A 23,379-nucleotide genomic window follows, 5' to 3' on the forward strand; every position below is an offset into this window, starting at 1 on the left:
TTGCATGAAGGAAATTGACAATTCAAAATATTAAAAAACCTGCTATTACTAACAAAAAGGTAACAATATTTAATTTGTAAACTATGTAATAAACTATTTTAAAATAATAACCTTTGTCCGGATTATTTTTTAATGGCTCTATCTTAAGGTAAAACACTAATATTTAAATAATAATTTAATTAATCCGGGACTCCATAATCACGAGATGAGGTAAAGATAACCAAATAACTGATAAACATACTTATATACATACTTTTAAGTACTTCGTATGTTTTAGACTATAAGTAAAACTAAGTTGGTTCTAAAAGTGTTATAATAGCTATTAATTCTGATATAAATTAGGCCTTTTTATAGCACTCATGTATATTTTATGTAACCCAACACAAACATTAAGACACGAAATTGCAACACAAGCTTATGATTCTTACAACTGAATCAAAATAACGTTGACTTTTCATCGTATTTTAACGAAAACATGCTAATTTATGTACAAGAGTTAACATAAAATATTGTTTCGGAAGAAAATCATATTTTAAGCAAATCAAGACATCAAATAACTTAATTGACGAAGAAATATAAAACCTTACAGTAGAGTAAAATCTTACAAAATATGAAAGTTGTTAGGATGGATATTAGTTATTAAGTACGCCAAAATTACGGAACGGATTTTTAATAAGATTTGGCACATACAGTGCCTCGATTCTCTACTACTATCGACTACCGACAACCGAACTGTCGTTGAGAAATTTTGTATGAAAATCTGATCAGCGCCTCTGACGGGTGTCGTAGGAAACATTTTGGCAGTACATTCTAAATGTCAAAATTTCGATAGCTAGCCGGTTGTCGGTAGTCGATAGTGATAGAGAATCGAGGTAATGTTTATATCCTTTTTTAACTCATGGGAACATGGGAAATCATTTTAATCAGTTAACTACTTCATGCGTGTAAATAAACTCGCCAGAAGACGAAAGCCTGTAAATTTCAAAGTATTTTTATTATTCTCTCTCATCGTATGGTTAGTGGTCAACCTAGTGTCAAAGTTGTTCAAGCCGCCCGTAGGCCTTTGACGTGGCTTAACGACTGTTATCTTAATTGACAACAACCGGGACCGACTTTTTACGTGCCCTCCGAAGCACGGAGACGCCCAGTTCAAATACCACTATGCGGTCACCCATCTATAGAATGACCGCGCCAACGTTTGCTTAACCCACAGATCGTTTACCGAACAGTGAACGCAACTGGCTATGGCAACTGGCTATTTATTATATTCAAAAGCTATTGCATAAAATGATTGATTATTTTTAATCAGTAATTCATGCGACTCTTGATCGGTTTTTCTAAGTCGTTACAGACTGACATACTTTCGCATTTATAACATTAAGACCCGGTTTCACCACTAAATATAATGAAATTTTGGTAGCTCTTAGGTCTAAGTTTTTTTCGACAATTCCCCAAATTCTGCGAAAAAAGCCCTTAGTATTATAATATAGATTCACATTTAATGGTAAATAGTCCAGAGTGTCACAATTACATATAGAGAGGGTACTTCCGGTCTGTGTCCAGTGACATCACACACGGAAATTAAAGTAGCGACATCTGTTGCGCGCCTAGTTATTTATTATTATGAAAATATGGCATTGATGTGACTTATTTACGTGAATTTCAGATATAAAAGTCCGTTGATATGTGATGTGTTACTAATGTTAAGTCGGTTTGTCTGCGATAAGCTTGAATTTGAAAAAAAAAATAGATGGATATTACACCAATATACTGAATGATTTCTAAGGAAGACAAAGATAAGATTTATTTTCTACATTTTTAACTAAGGCTTTGCGAAAATTGTACAAAATAAATGATTATAATTTTCGGAAATTATGTTTTATAAAAAGTTCAGCTTTTGGGCATGTTTATATGAATTATTCAAATTGTATTTATGTCTTGTACTTTGTAAAGTTTTATTATTTAACTCCGCAGAAAACTCAACTAGCAGCTTTTCATAGTCAAGCTACGAGAATCTATTTAAAACTATTCTACTGACTACGATTAAAACAGAACTCGTGTTAACTGCTAACGATTTATACAAATTAAACAAATTATCACGTCCATTTGCAATTCACGTCGAACATTCAGTAAACTTGCTTATTCCCCAGCTAGCGATATAACGGTCAACGAATAACTGCTATAACTGCCATAACGGTTATAACGGCTATAATAGCTATATAACTAGATAACGGCTAGTTAGAGTTTGTCGTTATCAAGTATTAGTTTTAGTGTTTGAAGTTTGACTGCTTGCTGGAAATGTCAGGCATTCTTAGGTAGGATGCGTTCGCCTCAATTCTCGTATTCTATTAACTAACTAGCTGACCCGGCAAACGCTATATAAATTTAAAAAAAAATGTGTCACAGGGTATGAAAAATAGATCTTGACCGATTATCAGACCTATTCAATATGCTCACAAAATTTCATGAGAGTGGCTCGAGCCGTTTTGGAGGAGTGCGGTAACTAACATTTGAAAGTGAAAGTTTGAAAGTTATGAAGTGATTTATCGCTGAAAGTTGAAATGATTTAGTTCGTCAAAATCTTCTCTGATCTCTCTTCTCTTCTAGTTTAAAATCTATATCTTAAGCATATAAATAGCAGCATTACATATAACCTGACATTCGTATTATTTTTTTCTATATTTGCCCTTGTGTTGAAAAAACCGCGTCTTATCACGCTTTCATGGCTAAGTTGCTGAACCTATTCTCATAAAAAAATACCCCAAAAATAGTAAAGAATCGAATAATAATACAAGCTGCAAGTCATAATTTATTTTTCAAATGTTGAATTACACGCAAGACATATGGCTAAATTAGTTATAACAAAATATGTTATTAATATTCAACATTTGTATGACTTATAGTTATTGTTCTATGAATATTTTAACAGTTAAACGCCTCATGATTTACTGATGAATTAGCATAATAATAGAAGCTGTTATATTATCACTGCAAATAACTCATCCGTAGCCTAGGTTCCAGGTGAGTATATCCATTATATAATAGTTCCAAGTTCGGTTCCCGGGTTTAGTCTAAAAACTAATTTTGTAAGTCTGAATATAGCAACAAACCGCAAGAGAAAATTAAAATAATGTTTAAGCAAAGGGCGCAGGTTACGAAACCCAAGGATGATGTCATTGTTGCGTCTCTATTAGCCGCTGTCCTTGTGTCCTGATGCTTTATTCCAATACTCAAAGTTATTTGGCGCGTATACTATATTTGTAGCTACGGTGCAAAGCAGTTGCATTCTCTACCGCAACTTCATTTAAGTAATAAAAGTCGGTATTTTCAACGTTTACAATTTTAAAAATAGGTATCCCCTTTTTTTCCACAACAAATATTCAGCATTATTTTTATCCCCTGCGGTACTTAATTTGGAGTTTCAACTCAAAAATAAACGGGTCAAGTAGGGTATAATTACGAAAGGTGGTTTTAAAAAGGTTACTTATTTATTCTTTATTTTTGTTCTGCAGGTAACTTACAAATAATCATCTTGGAGAAGAAATAAGGTAAGTACTACTTATTACTCTCATGGTATAAATAGTACCGTATACGATTGCTGATCTCGCGTTTAAATCTCAGGCGGCCAAAATGCTTTGTATTAGGAGATACGCAATACAATAATATAATAATACATACGTGTTCACCTTGCCTTCTATTATGACACAAGCTCTGAATACATCTTGAGGTAATACAAACGTGAAGTAATAAAATACCTACTAGATATAAATACCTACAATTTCTCTAGAAACTATCATAATTATCTTTTTCAATAATTCCGTTTAGGGATGATACGGTAGACTTGATCGAAACATTTTATAATAACAAAATAAAACAAAAAAATATTGATTTTGAGTCAACAAGATAATTTACAAAATTCGGATTATGAAGAATTTTGTTAATTTCTTTCTAAAGCCCAACGCACACGACGCTTGTTTTGCTGCTAGATAGCTTGCTAGAATTTGCCGCTGGGTTCGAAGTTGGCTGTGGCGCTGGGTGCGCTGATGGCTCCCTTGGTAGGTTGGCTTCACACGGTGCTTGTCGCTAGGCGTGCATCGAAGTGACGCACCCATTAAAGAGACTTGTGAAACTTGGTTGAGCACTCTTTTGCCGTCACGGTTGGCTTTAACCCCAAAACTGCGTTCCTCACTCTATCAAGAGCCTCAGTTCGAAGACGCTTGTTGTGGTAATTCGGAGTATTTGTTGCATACCAACACGGTTCTTCTTTGTATACGTCAATTAAAGCATTAATTTGCTCCGGAGACCACCTTTGCGACATATTTTTTCAACAACAGAGCACGAAAAAAAGAGAACACGCAAGCAAGCCGTTACGAAAAATAGCACACGTTCTATCATCGACAGCCAGCACGCAACCACGCTGCAGAACCAGCAGTGACGTCACTTTCTCGCAGCGCTGCGAGCAGAGTAGCCAGCAGAGGGCCCCGCAAGCAATCCAGCAGCAAAACAAACGTCGTGTGCAGCGGGCTTAACGGCACTGACAAACCGCAGTCGCCAACTTAGATTCTTCAGTCTTTGACGTTTGGGATTGTTGTTTTTGACAAGTGTTGCCGTAGCATTATTCACTCAAACGAAGCCGGGTTTTCAATCTAGCTGTGCAATAATATTGTCTATAACAATGATACCTATTGAAATCAACAAAGCAAGTAATCACTGGCGCGATGTGTTACAATCTTCTCAGTGCTTCCTGTTTCGCTCACACTCGCTCGTTACTGCTCCTAACTAGCTGAACTTAGAAGTTTATGGTATCGGTGTCATTAGATACGTACCGGTCAATATTTTTTTTCTTCTTTTGTCCGTGATGTTGAAAACATAGAAATATTTTACGCAAGTCTCTAATTGTTTTACTTGATATTTTTATATATTTTTGCTAGCATTTTACAAAATACTAGCACGTTCTACAAAATTGTTAAATTTACTTTGATTGGATTTAATTAGCTGCAAAACTTACAAATAGTTCCTACTGTGTTGTTTTTGTGACTTACCTGAAACAAAAATCAATAATTAATATTATATTATGATAATAAATGATCATCGTTATCGAAATGATTTCCTGTAAACTCCTATTTTTGAATATGATTAGAAAAAACAAATCCCAATTTTAATGGCGTAGATATCATGATATGAAATGATTATCACTTGCTCTAACGGTGAAGGAAAACATCGTGAGGAAACCTTGCATGCCTAAAATTTGTTTAATACATTTATTGAGGGCATGCAAAGTCCCCAACCCGCACTTGGCCAGCGTGGTGGACTCAAGGCCTAACCCATCCCCTCGTTTGGGAGGAGACCCTTGCCCTGCAGTGGGACAGATATGGGTTATTAAAAAAAAAAAAGATATCATGATCCGGAATTATCTAGAAAATACATAAAAAGTAAAAAACAAATACAATTTCGAATCCCTACATAAACATACCTACGTAAAATTAACCTTATTATTCTTAGGGTAGAATCTTTCTATCTCTTATCAACGCAACACAATATACCCCGAAGCATAATCCCAAAATACCTTTAATTAACGTTCAAGCAGTTTTATACTGCAACGTTAATTACTCTACGCGGGAGCGAGACAGCACAATACTCCTCTACATGCATCTCGCTCACTCTTATGTCTTTAATCAAAGCCTTCCTTGTGATTATTACGCAATTTGGCTTGCAGTTGCTTGAACAGCTTTTGAGCTGTAATTGTAGACTTTGACTCTAGGACCAGAATTTAGTTTAGGTTGAAAATAATAGGGCAGATTTTATATCGCAAAAATCTAAATGTAAAAGTAGGTACTACTATAAAAGTGAAATTTTGTATGGATAGACGTATGTTTGTATCGTTCACGCAAAAGTAACGAACAAATTTTGATAGGCACACAGATAGTAAAGTTTATAACCTAGAATAACATATTATGAGTAACTTTTTACTAAGATTTGTTCACGATGAAGAAGTCGCGTGAAAGAAGGAGGTATAAATAAATTAAAATTGTGTGTATGTTTGTTAAAGTAGTCGAAACACACATAAAAATTTCTTCGAAAATAACCTTAACAAAACACAAATCAATAGGTGACCACATTAACCACTTAAAATTTCTTTGCTCGACATTGAAATCGAAACCAAGAACTTATAACCCACAAATACTACTTCTAAATTAACTATCTGATCCAACATTTTATAATACCGCCATATGTAAATTCCCAGCCTCAATCTATCGAGATACATACATGAAGCTCTAGGGATGATATAAGATGAAATATAAAACGGTATTTGATCAAACAGATCCGGATTTAAACGGAACTGGAACATGTCCCACTGAGTTTTGACTAAGCACACTTTATTACTACGGATCAATTCTTTTTTGAGCTAGTTTAGATTTTATTTTAATTATTTTCTATCTTATGGTTAGTGGGCAACCTAGTGGCAAAGTTGTTTAAGTCTCAAGGGCCTTTGACATCACTTAACGATTGCTATCTTAATTGACAAATACCGGAACTGAATTTTACCGTGCCCTCCGAAGCACGGAGATGCTTAGTTTAAATACCACTATGCGTTTCGTTATGCAAATTACGGTTATGAAATGGATGTTGATATAATTATACTTTGTTACAATTAAATCTATTTCAATATATGTATGGCGGTAGTCTTTAGGATCGGAGAGCATACTTTTTGTGCCTTCCAAGCGAGGACATTTGTGATCTCAACTCAAGCGAGAATTTTGAACCCAAAACTTCTGTATAGCACAAACCGTCAAAGAGTACTTGAGCGACCAATTGAGTCCCACCCACGAAGTTTAACGCACATCTATTACCCATTGCTTACCATACATTAACTTCAACCAAAGGATAAAATAATTGCAAGCTCCAATATCCCATTGCACACGGACATTGATCAGCATTTTTCTTTAAAAAAAATCTCTGCAATGAAACCCACACCGTCCCTTACTGTGTAATTATCTCAATTTTCTCACTACGCCACATTTCCTTTGTTCAGACAACAATGTTTTCTTTCCCTTTCTTTTGTTCCCGTGACTTAAGACTTGACTTAGTTATGTGGAACGTGTGAAAAAATGGAAAGAATTCCACTGGATTTCTAGAAAATTAAGTTTTTCTTTTGACTGCATTTTGTGTTTTTTATAATGTAATTTTGAGAGAGTTTTTTAGAATTGTTTATTATATGGTGCTAGTGTGTATGCAATAGTTAATAACGAAGTTCCAGGTTTCATCCCCGTATCGGAAATAATGTGCTGTTGGATTTTTCTACCTTATTTTGTACCAATAAGTAAGTTTTTAATACTATGTATGGAATAGCTTAAACAATGATTTGGAGGAATACGCTAGGGGCGCTGATTTATTTCCTATGTAAAACTCTTGATAGTAAATCTGTAATTTATATGTAGTAACATGGGTCCCTACAAACTTTATTTGTTTTATAAAATTTAACTTTCGCGTTGCATATTTTTACAATATGATAAGCGAATTAACGCGAACACGAAATTTACCTTGAAAGCCCTGTCGTTTCGGCGCAGTTTGAATAGCGATGTATTATGTGTTTTCTGTCCTATTGTTTCGTTCACATCCATACACCTTGTCATACATGTTTAATTCCCGAATTTTAATTCAGTTTCCTTTTAATCTGGGTTCTCGTATTAAAATAAATAAACGCATAATGAATGGTAACACGGCATTGTGTACAAAGATGAGGGGTTGTTAATTATAATTATATTAATTTACTTCCCTCGCCGCCGGCGGTGGCGCGTGTTCTGACGTGCCTTTGTGGAGTAATGGATCAGATACTTACATACTTTGAAGTATTTATGAAGATTTAAATACAGCTAAAATATACGAACTGTATAAAGTCTTGGGGACAGGCCTTTGCTCAGCAGTGGGACACAGAAAGAGGCTAAAAAAAATGTATTTTTAAAACTGCCAGTCTAGGTTGTAGTGTAATGAGGTCTTGGATTCAATCTTTGAATCGTTAAGTGCTGAGAAATTTTACTAATTTCTGTTGAAAATATGTTCTTAATAATAGCCCAAATTATAGTTACATGCTTGTTATGGAAATAGGTTCACCTTCGTTACATAAATCTAACAATTAATTTACAAATTGAGTGTATACATAATCCTTAGTATGTAGACCTATGTATTCATATATTATATTTTACTACCTATATTTTCGGATGAAACAAACGTGATGCTAAAAATATAGCACTAGACCCTGCTCCAATTCTTTCGGTACAGAATGTTACTCTACACACATTCTAGGTGATTATACAATCTAAATATTAAATAAACATCCTGTACAGCTACATAAAAGTTAATCTAAAGCTAACAAAAATATATTATAATCTCTCAAACATGCTAAACCCCTTAGTCCTTTGCATTTATAATATTTAATAAACGACCGCTGCTGTTATCTGTCGCTCATTTAATATGATATAATTAACTGCGTCGTATTCATATTCTAAACACCATGTGTAAGGAGTAGAACACACGGCTGATCTTGTATTGGTGACCGAGTTTATGTCAACAGCGGCCTATTTTATAAATATGCAGGTGAATTATCTAAGAAAATTAATGGTTTCGGTATAAAAATACCGATTTAAAACTTAAGTCCGAAATAAAAAATCACTGAAATAGAATAACGGTTATAAAAATCTAAAACTTTGCATGAAACCAATCCGTAGCATTATCTATTAATAAACATGTCTTTTGGATGGGAAATAGTCGAAAGAGAGAGAGGAACGAACATACGGTCAGACTGACAGACAGACAGACAGACAGACGGACAGACGGACAACGGGCATGTAGCATCCAGTTTGTATCCGTTCACCTAAATATTCCTTCTCCTTTTACATTCAGATAATTATAATAATTCGTGTACTCCAACCTTTACACGATGACACGCAACTCACACACTCAGCAATTTTCATTCAAAAAGCCGTCATATGCCGCTAATTCAGCCTCTATGAAGTTAATTATGTGGAAAAACTTTCAGCAGATACGCTAAAGTTTTATATAAAATGTCAAATGACTCGGCGAGATCTTTTCACGTGGTTTTCATGAAGGCTTTTTAACGGTCATTCATAGTTTTCATAGAAGAAGATTGCTTTGGCTTGAAATAGGGCGATGAATCTTGGTGATGTAATACGGGTTTTTTTAGAGGCTGCGTTAAATATTTTTTGATAGCTATGAGAATTTTAAGTTTTAGCAAAAATAACTGTTTGTTACCTTTTATTAACGGCTTGGTTCGTAGATCTATAGTTGCAACTTTACATCTATAGTTGCATTTAAGTACTAAGTTAATACTTTAGCAGTCACAGTTTTAGATGAGTCAATTAAGACAGCAGACAACTTTGGATGGTTTATACAATTTAGACCGAAATTAAACAAGATAAAAAGGACATTTTCTAATTATTTTTATATATAAAATCTACTCTCTGAAGCTAGAACTATGTGAAATTAAATGCTGGAGTGATATGTCTCAAATGTATAGGTACATCGCCATTAAAAAGAAGTTACATTATTTCTAAGAGTTTAAAATGTAACCTAAGAAAAGTTTTCATGAAACACTGGACTTAGCAAAAGCATATCCATAGAATAATGTTTTCATAAAATTACTAAAATGCACCCTCCTACCTTGTATACTGCAATGCCAAAGTGATTATATTCTAAAAGGAGCGTTGCGTGTTCTGACATGAAGCTCCGTGCACGTAACAACACAGCCGCATGTCAAGTGCACGCAGCCTGATTGTATGACCTTAACATACTCGTTGGAATAACATTGCTTCTATAATAATAATGTCCTTGCCGATGCGGCTACGGCGGTGATGAGTGTGTGATGAATGATTTATGAGTGAATGATAAATTAACGATGATTGAATGATGAATAAATGATGAACGAATGATAAATGAACAACGAGTAAATGACGAATGAATCATAAGTGAATGATGAACGAATGATGAATGAACAACGAGGGAATGATAAATAAACGATGGTTGAATGATGAATGAACGATGAATGCATGATGAACGAATGATAAATGAACAACGAGTGAATGAATGATGATTGAACGGCGAGAGAATGATGAATGAACGACGAGTGAATTAATTTGTTCATCATTAATTTATCATTCACTCATCGTTCATTTACCATTTACTCATCATTCATTCATTATTCATTCATTATTTGCTCATCGTTCATTCGTAATTTACTCATCGTTCATTCATCATTCACTCATCGTTCATTTATCATTCATGCATAGTTCTTTTCTCATTCACTCATCGTTTATCCATCATTGACTCATCGGTTATTTCATCATTCACTCATCGTTCATTCATCGGTTATTCATCATTGAACTGGAAAATTATACTCAAGACCTTGTTTGACATTGACACCTCGAGTTTTATTTTTGACTCCTTTACTTTTTTTTATGGAGGGGTGTCAAATCCTTCTTTACCGCTTTGACCGCCTCGGTCGGCTGTACTTAACCAGAACGTTCTCACGACGCTATATTTTTGTCGACATTTGCCGACGAAAACGTCATGCATATCAAGCGTCTGCGGGTTACTATTTCAATAAAAAATGACAAATACTACCTTGCCCGGTTCAGGAATTGTAGCTGAGACCTCAAGATCAGCAGAACATTACTAACTGCGCCAGAGGCAGTTTAAAAGAAACAGAAATTTAGTAAAGTTATATATGCACAAACAATACATTTTACAGTCAGTTAGTTATCACAAGGGAAATGTGCAAACAGTCACTGTTTTGTTTTTATATTATCTTGTTAGTTAATTATTTTATATTCAACTATTACTGCAGTCTACTGGGACGGGATAAATTATGACCAGAAGTAGAATATATAGGTAACGAACACCAGGTTTTAAATTCGGTTCTGTTCTCATAAAAATTCTTTGTTAAAACCTTGCATTTTCAAAGATATGGTCTGCACTATGCACTATAGTTGGGCCATTTTAAATGTGTGAACTACGTCATGCCATATCATTGGACTCTCTCGCTTGCACTTACACACTGTCTGATTCCTGTCATTCTTTTAATTATGTCATAGTTCGCACGTTTGTAATGGAAATAGTATAGTTGACCCTCTCCTGTAAAAAGTTTCATGTACAAAATGTCATCTATTTTAGCCACTGTGAAGTTATTTATTAACACCTCTATAAACGATAGATGATTCCACACATCACAAAAGATTGCGTTTTTTCAATTTTCAATTCAATTTTTCAACTATCCTTATGCATAATTTCATCATAATCGGTTCAGTGGTTCAGCCGTAACAGCCGAAAGACAGACCAAAATAGTACTAGTTAACTCTAAATACAACATAAAACTACCTAATTTTTCTCAGACTTTTAACCTTATTTCCGGAACCCTTTTGCGCTGGTCTGGTAAAGTTAGTAAGTTTGTTAACCGTAACATGAGCGCTCCGGTACTTCACTTAAATTGATAAGTTGTTGTAATCGAATATATTGGTGTGTGGCTAGTGGGGTTATTTGGAGATTATAGAGTGGGAAATTTTTGGGTTAAGTATTGTTATAGGAAAAAGAAGTAGTAAGAGATTAACAATTTTTATTGGTTGTGATTTGGGAACTGTTTTGTTGGTGAATTTGAAAATGACATAAGCGAGTGTAAAGTTTTCAAAGACGATGTCCAGAACAGAGCGAAATGGAGGAGAAAAATCAGGAAGGCTTACACCACTACCATATGGCATTCATAGCATGGAAAAAAGAGTTTTTTTCCAAGCGGTAGTGTAGGACTGTCAAGCATTATCGTTTTGATTCGATTACCGGATTGAGCAAAGTGCTATAACAGTTTAAAAATTGCTGTTTTATTTAAAAAAAGTAGTCGGCAAGAGTTTCGTTGCATTTCGTCTCTACGAAAAAAGCTCGCTCTTTTTAAAATAGTAATAATAGTACATGTATACGACAAAAGTACGGGTGTAGTAAGTACGTTTCTGCCTACTACTTCTGGTATAACAAGAGTGATGTTATAAAAATAAAAATGTTGATATTGTAAAAATATTGTATACTGTTAACAATGAAAAAAAAACAAATACCTTTTATTCAAAGTACAAGTATAACTAACGCAGTTAAATAACAACAATAATAAAATAAAATCCCAAATAAAATAGCCAAGTTTTAACAAAAATACTTGCAGAAAAATATTTTGAAACGTAGCACTTTACTTCAAATTAAATTACAAATTCAGTCAAAATGAAACTGAAATGTGACAGAAATAAATTGTTAATGTATAAAACTTTGACCTTTTGAAGTTTTTGACCGTCCAATGAGAAGAGTTCATTGACCTTGCAACTTCAAGATAAAATGTCACAGACTAGATACTATTCTGGATTTACATTTTCTAAACGGATTTTATTTTACGGTTGAAAATAGTTGAATTTTGAGAAATAAATTTCTGAATTTTGAAAATAATTTTGTTTAAAATGTTTTTCAGTTTTGCAGATAGTTAAGAAATTATTATAATAATGTAATTTAACTATTTTAATGAACGCGTATTATTTTGATAAGTTTTTTCGCACTCGGTTTTATTTAAGACTGTTTTACGAGTGGTTTGCGTCAGAAAGATAATGTAGATTAAAATTTAAAAAACACAGAATTTAATTTTACAATAGTATTTTACTAGAAAATTTGCTTTAAGATATTGCAACTAGTGTTCATATACAAAATAATAAAACAATTTAAGTTTATTGTACAAAAGACATACCATATTCTTAAAATATTAGTTATTATACATAACCACATACAATTGCATACATACATTTGACTGCCTCCGTGGCGCAGTGGTTTAGGTCGCCACGCCGCTACCATTACGTCGGGAGTTCGTGGGTTCGATTCCCACCCTAAAAGCTTATAGATAGATCTACACGAAACAATTAATAAAATACTTGTTTGTTCTAGTTATTTTATTTTCTTGAGTGAATAATTTGAAATTATATTAAAATGCATTAGTTATAATATGTTAGTAATGCTTGGCTGCACCACAACCGAGCGACAAAACTCAAACACTTCAATCATAATAAGATGATTGATAATAATGATCGATTAGTAATATAATATAATAGTGAATAGCGTTAATTGTGTATTGACGACCGACCAAGATGGATGGCCGACAAGATTAATTAGTTTTGTACATTCTTTATTATAATATGTTTATATTGCTTCCGGGTGGTCAAGTTATGATGCCATTTACATATATGGTATAAACTGTAGTTCCTGCGACTTTATTTTTTTTCATCAAATTTTCTTTTTTTTTAAATTTATTATTGTCCTACTGTAGGGCAAAGGACTCCCTCAAAATTGATAGAAGAGTCAGATTTTAAGTCCACCACGGCTATGGCCATTTTTATTGCAATTTTAAATTAGGATTTATTAAGAGTTTGCCGACCTCTGTTATTAGCATGAGACAATAACGAACGACGAAAAAAGGAGCATAAAGATTTGATTTACCTCTTCTGAATAAGTATTAACTTTATTTAGCGAGTAGGTTAGTTGACAGTTGACCTTTTCCATATGTCGTAAAACTGGCTTTTCAAAAGTTCATATTTAATACACATTTCAAAATCTATCGAGACGTCTGGGGAATACATAGATAGCCCACGTTAAAAAATCCTTTAGAAAGCTTTGTTCAAAGGTCGATTTTATTCAATACTAAATAGTGAGAGTAGTTGTAAAAACTCTTTATTCACACCTCCGGTTATAACAAGCGTGCATTGCAACATAATAAATCAGAAAAGAAAATACATAAACAAAATAAAATATTGTTTTGTAACAATATTAATGTTACAATCGTGACTGTATATCACTTATATTTATGACTCGCACATGTTTTCTTAATGTACATACATACAGTACACATAATATATATGTACACTACAGAACATTAATCTTTTGTAGTACATATCAGTCAACTGTGTCATTTTGACAGTTTATTTATTGTTGACAGTTAAAAAAACCATTAGTTTTTTAATATGGTTGAAAAAAGTATAAAAATTGTATTAATTTTGGGTAAGATTTTCACATTGTAATTTGGAAAATAATGTCTTTCTTGGCGGTGTTCGACTATGGCGGTAAATTTAATTGAAACTGGCCAGACGGTTAAAACTTAATTTATAGTGTTCAAGTGTGGGCACTATAACTACATACACAGGTACAGTCTCTATTTACTAACTCTCTTCAGACAATAGAGAGTGCATCTGTGTACTGTGCTTATAGTTGGACACTTTACATTATTATAATAATTTGTGAAATATTGTTTTTACGGTAAAGAAAATGTAAGCGATGTAGAAAAATCTGTCTTATTATTTCAGTAATATTAATACTGTTTTGGAGCGTCGTTGACTCTTGTATATGTGGAGACTACATACTCAAAGTATGCGGACAGAATGGAAAAACATACAACAATATATGCGAGTAAGTATCTGTTACATTATTTATATTTAAATTCTAACACGCAGGTCAGCAAAAAATATGCAGTTAAAGCAAAAAATCACGATAAGCAACCTTTAGAAATTAGTTTATAACCAATTTATAGAGTACCTCAATTTGAGCACACGATTTAGACTTGGTCTAACGTAAACCATAGGCTATAAAACTAATCCGATGATACATTTTGAATTAGGGATTTAGAAAGGGAGATTTGGAAGAAAAGAGGGAAAAGGAAAAGAATGGCCTCTGCTCAGCAGTAAGACACGCAATTGGCTACTTAAAAAAAGCATATACTTAACAAAGCTATCAGTTTTCCGGTTAATGTTATAGTCATAAAATGTACCAAAAATAAGAACTATTATATCAAAGAAACAAAAAGTTTCACACCTAAAAAACCTCGCCAACATTTTCCTTAAAAAGGTACCCTCAATCTAGTCTCGTGGAAGAGAAGCTATAACTTAAAGCCGATGATTTGCTTACAGCCCGCGGTGCGACGAGCTCACGATCAAACACTACCCGCGCTGACTACGGAATGAGTTAACTTTACCCGGATTTTGCCTCTTTTTTAGCCTGTTTTTTAAGTTAAAATGGTCAGTTCACAAATCATCCCTAAACTGTCTTCTACAGTTTAGGGATGATTTGTTGCTAAGGTACCGATGTTTTGTGATTTCGGTCAATCATTTTTAAAGTTGTCTTGGGATGATTTAATTGTAGTATTTTAATATTATTTTGTAATCATGTCTCTTTTGCAGAAACTCTTCATAGTAAAATAGTCTACGGATGTTTCTTCACGTTAGGTTAGGGAACGCGTTACCTTTTTAAGAAATGTTAAAGTTAAAATGGAAAATTATCACCTTTCGCTTGTCGTAGCTAATATGTAACATTTCCCCAGAAATTCATCAATACCAGTTACTCAACTGATAGTTAGAATAAATAGCCCTTCGTTTACCCAAAGGTTTGCTTATTTTAATCCAACACTTCGGTTACAGATTGCGTTGCGCTAAAACTACGAAGAAACACGACGGCCCGTGCTGCTGACTACGCAATGAATATGAAACAACGTGTCTGGGGAGTTCAAGTTGATTTCGTTTGAGTTATTTAGTTTGAGAGACTGAAGTAGATTGAGGTTTTGTTTTGTGTGCTGTTTTCTTTTACTGTTTAAATTAGTGGTAGTTTTTTTTTATATACACATGGCTTTCGTGACTATCAAATCGGTATACACTAGTTGTCAACTGAGATCCTACCAATATTATAAATGCGAAAGTTTGTGAGAATTTATGGATTTTTGTTACTCTTTCACGCAAATACTACTGAAACGATTACCATATATTTGGCATATAGGTAGCTGAAGACCTAGTAGAAATACATAGGCTACTTTTTATCCTGGAGTTTCCGAGGGATCGGGATTTTCACGGGAAGGGGTTCCACGCGGACGAAGTCGCGGGCGGCCTCTAGTACACAATAAGTATGTTGATCATCACTATTTTAGGTAAGGTCAAAAATAAAACTAAGCTCATCTTTTCTAAGGTTGCATGCGTCGTATGTGTAAAATTAAGCATTGTTTATTAATTCGTAACATAAATTAATATGTAAATGGCTCTAGAAATATTTATATAAATGTATAGAAATATTGTATCAGTACTTCTTATATGATTGTACCCAAAAAAAGCCTCAAGATTATACCGAAAGAAAACTCTTCTGTAAGCGTGAAATAAAAACGTCTTGTACTATTTTGTTTCAAATAAAAATGTTTGAAATGTGTTTTGTTTCGTAACCTACAATGTTTTAGAAACATAATAAAGTTTTTTGATATACCTATCTCGGTTTCGGGTAAAACAGTTTTTTTGTGATATTATTGTGGAGGCATAAAGGTAACTGCCCAATTTTTTTGTTAGTATATATAGCGAAATAAATAACTAACCCCCTGTTTCTGAGGTACATTTATCGGTAGTTTATCTATTCAAAAGCGTTTTTTTACATGAGTTTTTACGCTATTGAATAGATAAGCTACCGATAAATGTACCTCAGTACTCAGAAACCGGGGGTAAGTCTTTTTTTTTAGTTTCCGACGTTTGAGCAGCAGTTTTTGGGGAAACGGGTTTGACTCCTCGATCGGATAAAATGTTATTAATCTGTTAATAAATTTGACTCAATAGCTGTAGCTAACAGACGAACTAAAATTATACCCACTATTTCAGATGATTAAATTCAATTCCAAAAAGTACTGTTTCATCGCGGATCTTTAACTATCTCTATACTGAATATCATAAAGAAATATTCAGCAGTTTAGTCGTGAAAGGTTTAACATTTATATTTAATACAAAAATATCAGTTATTGTAAATGTTTGAAACATATCCTACAAACAGGAAAACAAAGAAAATCTCATAAATTTCATTATACTAAACTTATTTCATTAAACAAATAAACTATGAGAAATCAAACAAATATGAAACAGTACAAAGCAGAAGTTTATTGTTTCCTTGAGAGTTTCCACTTGATATCGCTTCAACGGCTTGTTTTATTCATTCTACGTTATTATTGAGTTCACTTTTACTATGCTTTTGTACTTTAAGATAATTTTACTATAAACAAAAAAAAACTAGGATAGTCGAGGAGCATCTGTGCCTTTTAGGCAAGTAGCTTAGAAAACAAAAGCTAGGACAATACACCCATGATCCGTTAAACTTATGTGTAATCATATAAAAATTATCACTTGTTCTAATGGTGAAGGAAAACCTCCTTACGAGATTTTCCTTCACCTCCATTTCCAGAACCTTGCATACCTGAGAATTTTTGAGAACAGTTCTCAAAAGAGTGAGCAATCCACAAATTACAAAATTTGAGGGTCGTGACTGAAAGCCTGACTCATTTCGAAAGAAGACCCGTGCTCAGCAGTAACACAGCGATGACTTAAACTTCTATTATGTATATAAAAATAAAAATATGTGCACAAGAGTTATACCAAATCCCTAGAAGTAAAGTTCCTTAAATAATAAGAACTTAGTTTCCCAGCTTTCTTAAATAAATCTCAATCCACAACATTAAGAATACAACATTTGCAAAAGTATTATTCTTCCATTTATATTTCATTTACATCTGTACTTTATTTAAAGTAAATGTTGGGGAAAGCTAATAAATAATAGGCCTCAAACTTTGGCCCGGGCCAGGTCTGGGCCTGGCCTTGCCGTTACACACATCTGCGGATGAAAGCTGTATTTCTTTTATAGATTTATTTCTTAAATGTGCTTTGGAATTTAAGTTGAGATGGTATAGCGTAAGTTTTCTTTGAAATTATATGAAATACTGGAACTATAAATTTGACTCTAGTGTCTTAAAAACTGCTTGGATGATAATTTATTTACATTAATTTGAGATAATAGATATTTTGATGCAAGAAATAATCTATAACTCGATTCTCTACCACTATCGACTACCGACAACCGGCTAGCTATAGAGAAATGTTGTATCAAAATTTTATTAGCGCTTCTAACAGGCATCGTGGCTATTTTGGCAGTACATTTTTATAGTCAAACTTTCGATATTTGACAGTACCAATTGTAGAGAATCGCGCTACTGTTTCTTTATTATAATATATTCCTTATAATAGTGTATTTCTCACATCGAACGCATTTTGTTGAAGTATTATCTGTATTGACTGAAATAAAAAACTATTAAAAAACTTTAAACATTTCTCCAGAAATGTATTGGAGCTAGATAATGAACTGTAACTGTAACTGAAGACTTAATGTTCAATCGTTTGTTTCTTGAGCTCGTATTTTAATGCTAACTGCACATTTAGCGTAACGCGGTCACATACCCGCAACAACCGTAGCGCTGGTGGGCTCGAATCCCACCTGGGACAAATAATTTTATTGTGTGATGAACACGAGTATCTGTTCTGAGCCTGGTTGTTAATTTATCTGTATAAGTATGTATTTAAAAGTAAATACATAAGTACGTTTATCAGTTATCTGGTCACCATAATACAAGCTCTGCTTAATGTGGATTAAATGATCGTGTGTGAGTTGCCTAGTCATATTTAGTTATTTTAAGCTAGCATCATTTCGTGAGTAATATTAAAAAATAACGTAAAGATTTTTTAAACAATGAAGCCATGACGTCATTGTGGAGCGATTTTTCATCAGAAAATGCTATGTTTCCAAACCAATGAATTTGATTATAAAAGACAAAATAAGTTTATGGGAAAATGTATAAAAGCATGTCAATGGCGTGAAAAGTTATAGATAAGACAGATTTAATCGAGTGTGAGTTGAACAAACATGACTTCTAGAATTTTGATATAATGTCGAATTTAAAAAAGATTTCAACATTTTCAAAAAGTAGATCTTAAAAGTAGAAGTTAATACTCAAAGAAAGCAAATGACAATTTTTATACTAATTCATGAATGATAATGTTATGACTGACATTTGACCATGCAAACGCCAAGCATGGTTTTTGAGGACCTTAAATACCTGGGATTCGAATCTTTATTTCCTATGAATTTGATATTTGCCTCTTCAACATATAGAATGTCGTATAGCTAATTATTTTGCAAGACATTACTACAAAGAAAATGAATAAACGTTTATATATAAATATTCTAAATAAAGTATTTAACCTGCCTTGTTTTAAAACAGCAAAAGAAACACCAAACCTAAATCTTTTGACCTTAAAAAAAAATGCTTTTTTATCTATTTTACATAGCACTACAACAAATCTATCCGCCCTCACACAAAGCGAAGTTTTAAGCTCGTTATAACCTCTCCCGGGATGTGAAGTGCACATAAAACTAACGACATATACCCCTGAGATCTAATTACTGAACCACTGTCCACCTATTGTCTACTATTACTCTGTTCTCGTGTAATAGAATTATATAAAGTTATTTGTCCAACGTGGTTCCGTTTGAGTGTAATTTAGATAAAATAAGTATTGGTACTTGTATGTAAAATTGTATTATGGTAAAATGAATAAATTTAATTAAATTAAATTACTTTAATAAAACGTATCTTTATTGTGTGCTATCCCAGCTTTTCAACTATATATGTGCTGTATGTCAAGACAATAGGTCGAGCAGTTTAGATGTGAAAGCGTAATAGACTGATTTACAAATTAGTAGTAGTACCTATATAACATGTTTGATAATATTGTTAGTATTTATTTATACTAATAATTATTTGCTCTCGGTGCCACCTTCGCGAATATACATATAATTTGAAAAAAAAAATGTGTTCGTTCTAGCGCAGGGTTGGGTTTTTTACATCTATCTCAAAATTACAGCTAAACAGCTAAATCATGTATTATGAAAATTAGGATGTTGAAGACAATAACAACACTTTACACTGGCTACCATTTTTTCATAAAAAGTACCCTTAAAATTGCTAAAATAGGGGATGAAACTTAAAACGCGTTGAGAACCGAGTTAGTTAGATAGTTTACCAATATCACGTCCAATCACTGTACAGGTACGTATAACAGCAGGTAGTACCTCAATCAGAGCAGACAGGTTGTCAGACAATTAGAGTGGTCGAGTTAATAGGCATGCGGGCAGATCGGCGGCAATTAACTGTGATCATCTAACGGTACGTAAACGTATGTCTACTGTATGAATGTAGGGTAGGTTGTTCGCAACAGGCATGTTAGTCACGCTTTATTGAGATTTGTAGAGGGTACACTAATTTCACGATATTTTTGGTTAGAAAATTTGTGAAAATGAAATTTGGACAAATTTTGAAGTAGTATATTTATGACCTTTTCCTATTTTCTTTTGCCACGGAGTAGGCAGTATCGGAGCATGCCTTATATTCTTATTTTATAGCTTGACCAACATTTTATTTTGGATAGAAATGTGATAAGAAACAAACGAAATTTCAACGAACATTCCTTGCCGTTACCTATATTACGGTCCTTGCGTATGACCCCTATTCCTTTTTTCTGATACAATGATTTATCGTGCTATCTAAGTCAAACTCATTTTTATCCAAATCAATATTTTAAATTAACTAAATTTAATTTTGACATGAAATGAAATGAAATTTTATTGTGTAAATAAAACACACTTTAACAAACATACACATGCCATTGGTAATTCCCTTGAGTTTAAAAACTTAAACCATTCTACTAGTCGTCTTCAAAGAAACTATACATATAACAAATCTTATTAATTTCTAACTTAACTCAAAACCTCATGAGTCAAAATACTTCATAACAATAGGATTCTAAGTGAATTACCATAGTAATGTGTATTAGATCCCATGGGAGCCAGCTAAGCTTTCTATGAAGCCATTATCATTTGGCTTTCATTTAATAGCGCGACGAGCTTTCAACTGTCATCCTTACTAAGAATTATAAGACGATTTGTTTGTTCGTAAGGGTTTTTGAGTCGTCAGTCTTCTTCTTATCGTATGGTTAGTGGTCAACCTAGTATCAAAGTTTTTCAAGCCGCCCGAGGGCCTTTGATATGGCTTACGACTGTTATCGTAGTAGATAATATCCGGGACCGACTTTTAACGTGCCCTCCGAAGCACGGAGACGCCCAGTTCAAATACCACTATGCGGTCACCCATCTATGGAATGACCGCGCCAAGGTTTGCTTAACCCACAGATCGTTTACCGACCGGTGAGCGCAACTGGCTATGGGCGCCTCAAGTCGTCAGTAATCTATTGGATGTCACTGAAGTTTGTTAAGTCCAGAGTTTGCTGCAAGTGACAAGGGGATCTTTGGAGGGTAACTGACCACTACCTATCACTAAAAACTGACTGTCTCATTATAGAAATTATTTAGTTTGGTAAAAAGATTTGTTCAACAATTTTGAGGTATGGATAACCAACCTAGGTTTAATGGCAGCCATTCCCAAAATGTAACCACTGTGTCATGTACAGACCTACACAACAATTTATCAAACAAATAGCATCAATCTTTCAATATGAAAACTGGCATTCTTAAGAAAAAAGTTTTACAGACAGACCGACCAAACAGTGATTCTATAAGGTTTCCTTCTTTTTCTTATTAAAGTACCCTCAATATATTGAGACTCAGAAGAGTGATCCCATAGACACTAACTAGTCAGTAAGGCCAATTAATCTAAGTTAAGGTGGCACATGTGCTAGAGTGAGCCACTGGCGTTAGGCCAAAACTCAGCGTTTTGTATGCCTGAGTTATGAGACAGGCGCTTACGTCGTTATTAAATTATGATGGGCGCTGTTGTCGAGATGAATTGCCTAAGAGGGTAAGTAATGATGGGTAGATCTTTTTATATAAAAGATATTTTTTTTATATTTGAACTGTGTGTTCAGAGAATTATGTTATGAACTTTACTGCACATAATATTAGCGGGTCGAGGGTTCGATTCCTATAAAGAAAACATTTGATATAAAGATTTCGTTTCGTGTCTAGTCTAAATGCATTCGCAATGCCCGTCTTTGGTGTTGAAATAAATTATATTCAAAGGGAGCGTAAAAGCTCTTAGAAACACGAAGATGCTCAGTTCAAATATCACTAAACGGCCACACATAGGTGGATTGACCGCGTAAGGTCGATGATAAAAGTTGCTTAACCCATTAATCGTTTACCGAACGATGAGGGCAACTAGCTATGAGCACCTCAAGATATCAATAATTTATACCAATTTAAACAACAGACATAATAATATATTACATACAACGACCTTTCCCCATAGGGGGAGGAAGCAGAGACCAAACCGCAACTGGCTACGATCGCTACAAATAATTAAAATAAGTCTAAGGTAATAACTCCCTGTGTTGACCACAAAACCACACAAAAGAAAGACTGCTACTCTTACACATAATATATTTCAGCGCACATTATATCGCCACACAATGGTCAAACAGAGCGGTCTATACCGTCGCGTCGCACACGATCGACGATGTTCAATTGTTCGCGTTGAATGGCGCAGTGCAACGTGAGACATGCACTGTACTGATCAATGGAAATAAATGGAAAGACATGGGGAATTTGCTGTAAAAAATATTCAATACTAACTTTCTTAAGTTTATACTGTAATAGCTTTGCCGAGTGTTTTAAGTCGTCACCTCCCACGCAGGTGGTCGGCGGTTCGAACCCGAGGAAACACACCAATGACTTTTTGAAGTTATGTGTGAATTAAAAATAATGATCCCTTGCTTCAACGGTAAATGAAAACAACCTGATAAAACCTTGCATGCCTAAAAATTTGTTTAATTCAGTTATTGAGGGCATGCAAGTCCCCAAATCACTTATTACACGATAAACGACAATTATCCTACTCCATATTTTCGATGAATTAAAACTGTATATTTCCAGGCATGTTTCCATAATATGGATTTAATCATTCTTATACTTTTTCAGTTCGGACCCCGGATGTCCACTTGAGTGACTGACGTGTTAAATTAAAATTGTCCCAAACAGTCTGTCACATGTCGATTTAAAACATTAGGTATTTCTCTAATAATCGAAAACAGAATTAATTTGACAATCTCTGAAATGTATAAACTTCTAAAAATGTAAACACTAATCACCCATGATGGTCTTCACTTTAGTGTACAGTCGAGGTCACGGGTTCAATTTCTGACAAGAAAAATATTTTTAATTATATTCCCTATGAAAATTACATGAAACACAAACTCCTTTAGTAATCGTAACTGGAAGCTTGAAATTATAGCTTAGTGCAATTTTGAAAGAGGTCAAAAATTAAGAAGTTGTTTAATTTTCCCTCTGCCTACACCTTCGTGTATAAAAAAAAGATCCCTATTATCTGTCGCATATAATAAAAAGTATCTAAATAATTAAATATTAACATAAACACTATAATCCTGCATACAACATACGTCACTTGCGTAATTACTCAGTGATGTCATCACGCGCTAACTACCGGCA

General features: G+C 33.8%; 2 protein-coding genes across 4 annotated transcripts in view; one reads left to right on the forward strand and one right to left on the reverse strand.

Moving 5' to 3' along the window:
• LOC142982569 (inactive dipeptidyl peptidase 10) overlaps positions 1-23,379 on the reverse strand; it is a 533,383-nt gene that overhangs the window by 208,700 nt on the left and 301,304 nt on the right. The gene's annotated exons all lie outside the window — the stretch shown is intronic.
• On the forward strand, positions 13,945-16,371 carry LOC142982893 (thrombin inhibitor rhodniin-like). Its single transcript, XM_076129618.1, has 3 exons — positions 13,945-14,082; positions 14,385-14,487; positions 15,492-16,371. The coding sequence occupies exons 1-3, from the start codon at positions 14,046-14,048 to the stop codon at positions 15,538-15,540; spliced, it is 189 nt and encodes a 62-aa protein (XP_075985733.1). The 5' UTR covers positions 13,945-14,045; the 3' UTR covers positions 15,541-16,371.

This window comes from Anticarsia gemmatalis, chromosome 22 (genome assembly GCF_050436995.1).
Source record: "Anticarsia gemmatalis isolate Benzon Research Colony breed Stoneville strain chromosome 22, ilAntGemm2 primary, whole genome shotgun sequence".
NCBI classification, from domain to species: domain Eukaryota; kingdom Metazoa; phylum Arthropoda; class Insecta; order Lepidoptera; family Erebidae; genus Anticarsia; species Anticarsia gemmatalis.

Excerpts from the sequence above, each read along its gene's own strand:
- LOC142982893 (XM_076129618.1), top strand. The coding sequence starts at position 14,046 with ATGGTTGAAAAAAGTATAAAAATTGTATTAATTTTGG. Across the intron at positions 14,083-14,384 it reads AAAAATTGTATTAATTTTGG|TAATATTAATACTGTTTTGG; the intron begins GTAAGATTTTCA and ends TTATTATTTCAG. Across the intron at positions 14,488-15,491 it reads ACATACAACAATATATGCGA|ATTGCGTTGCGCTAAAACTA; the intron begins GTAAGTATCTGT and ends CTTCGGTTACAG.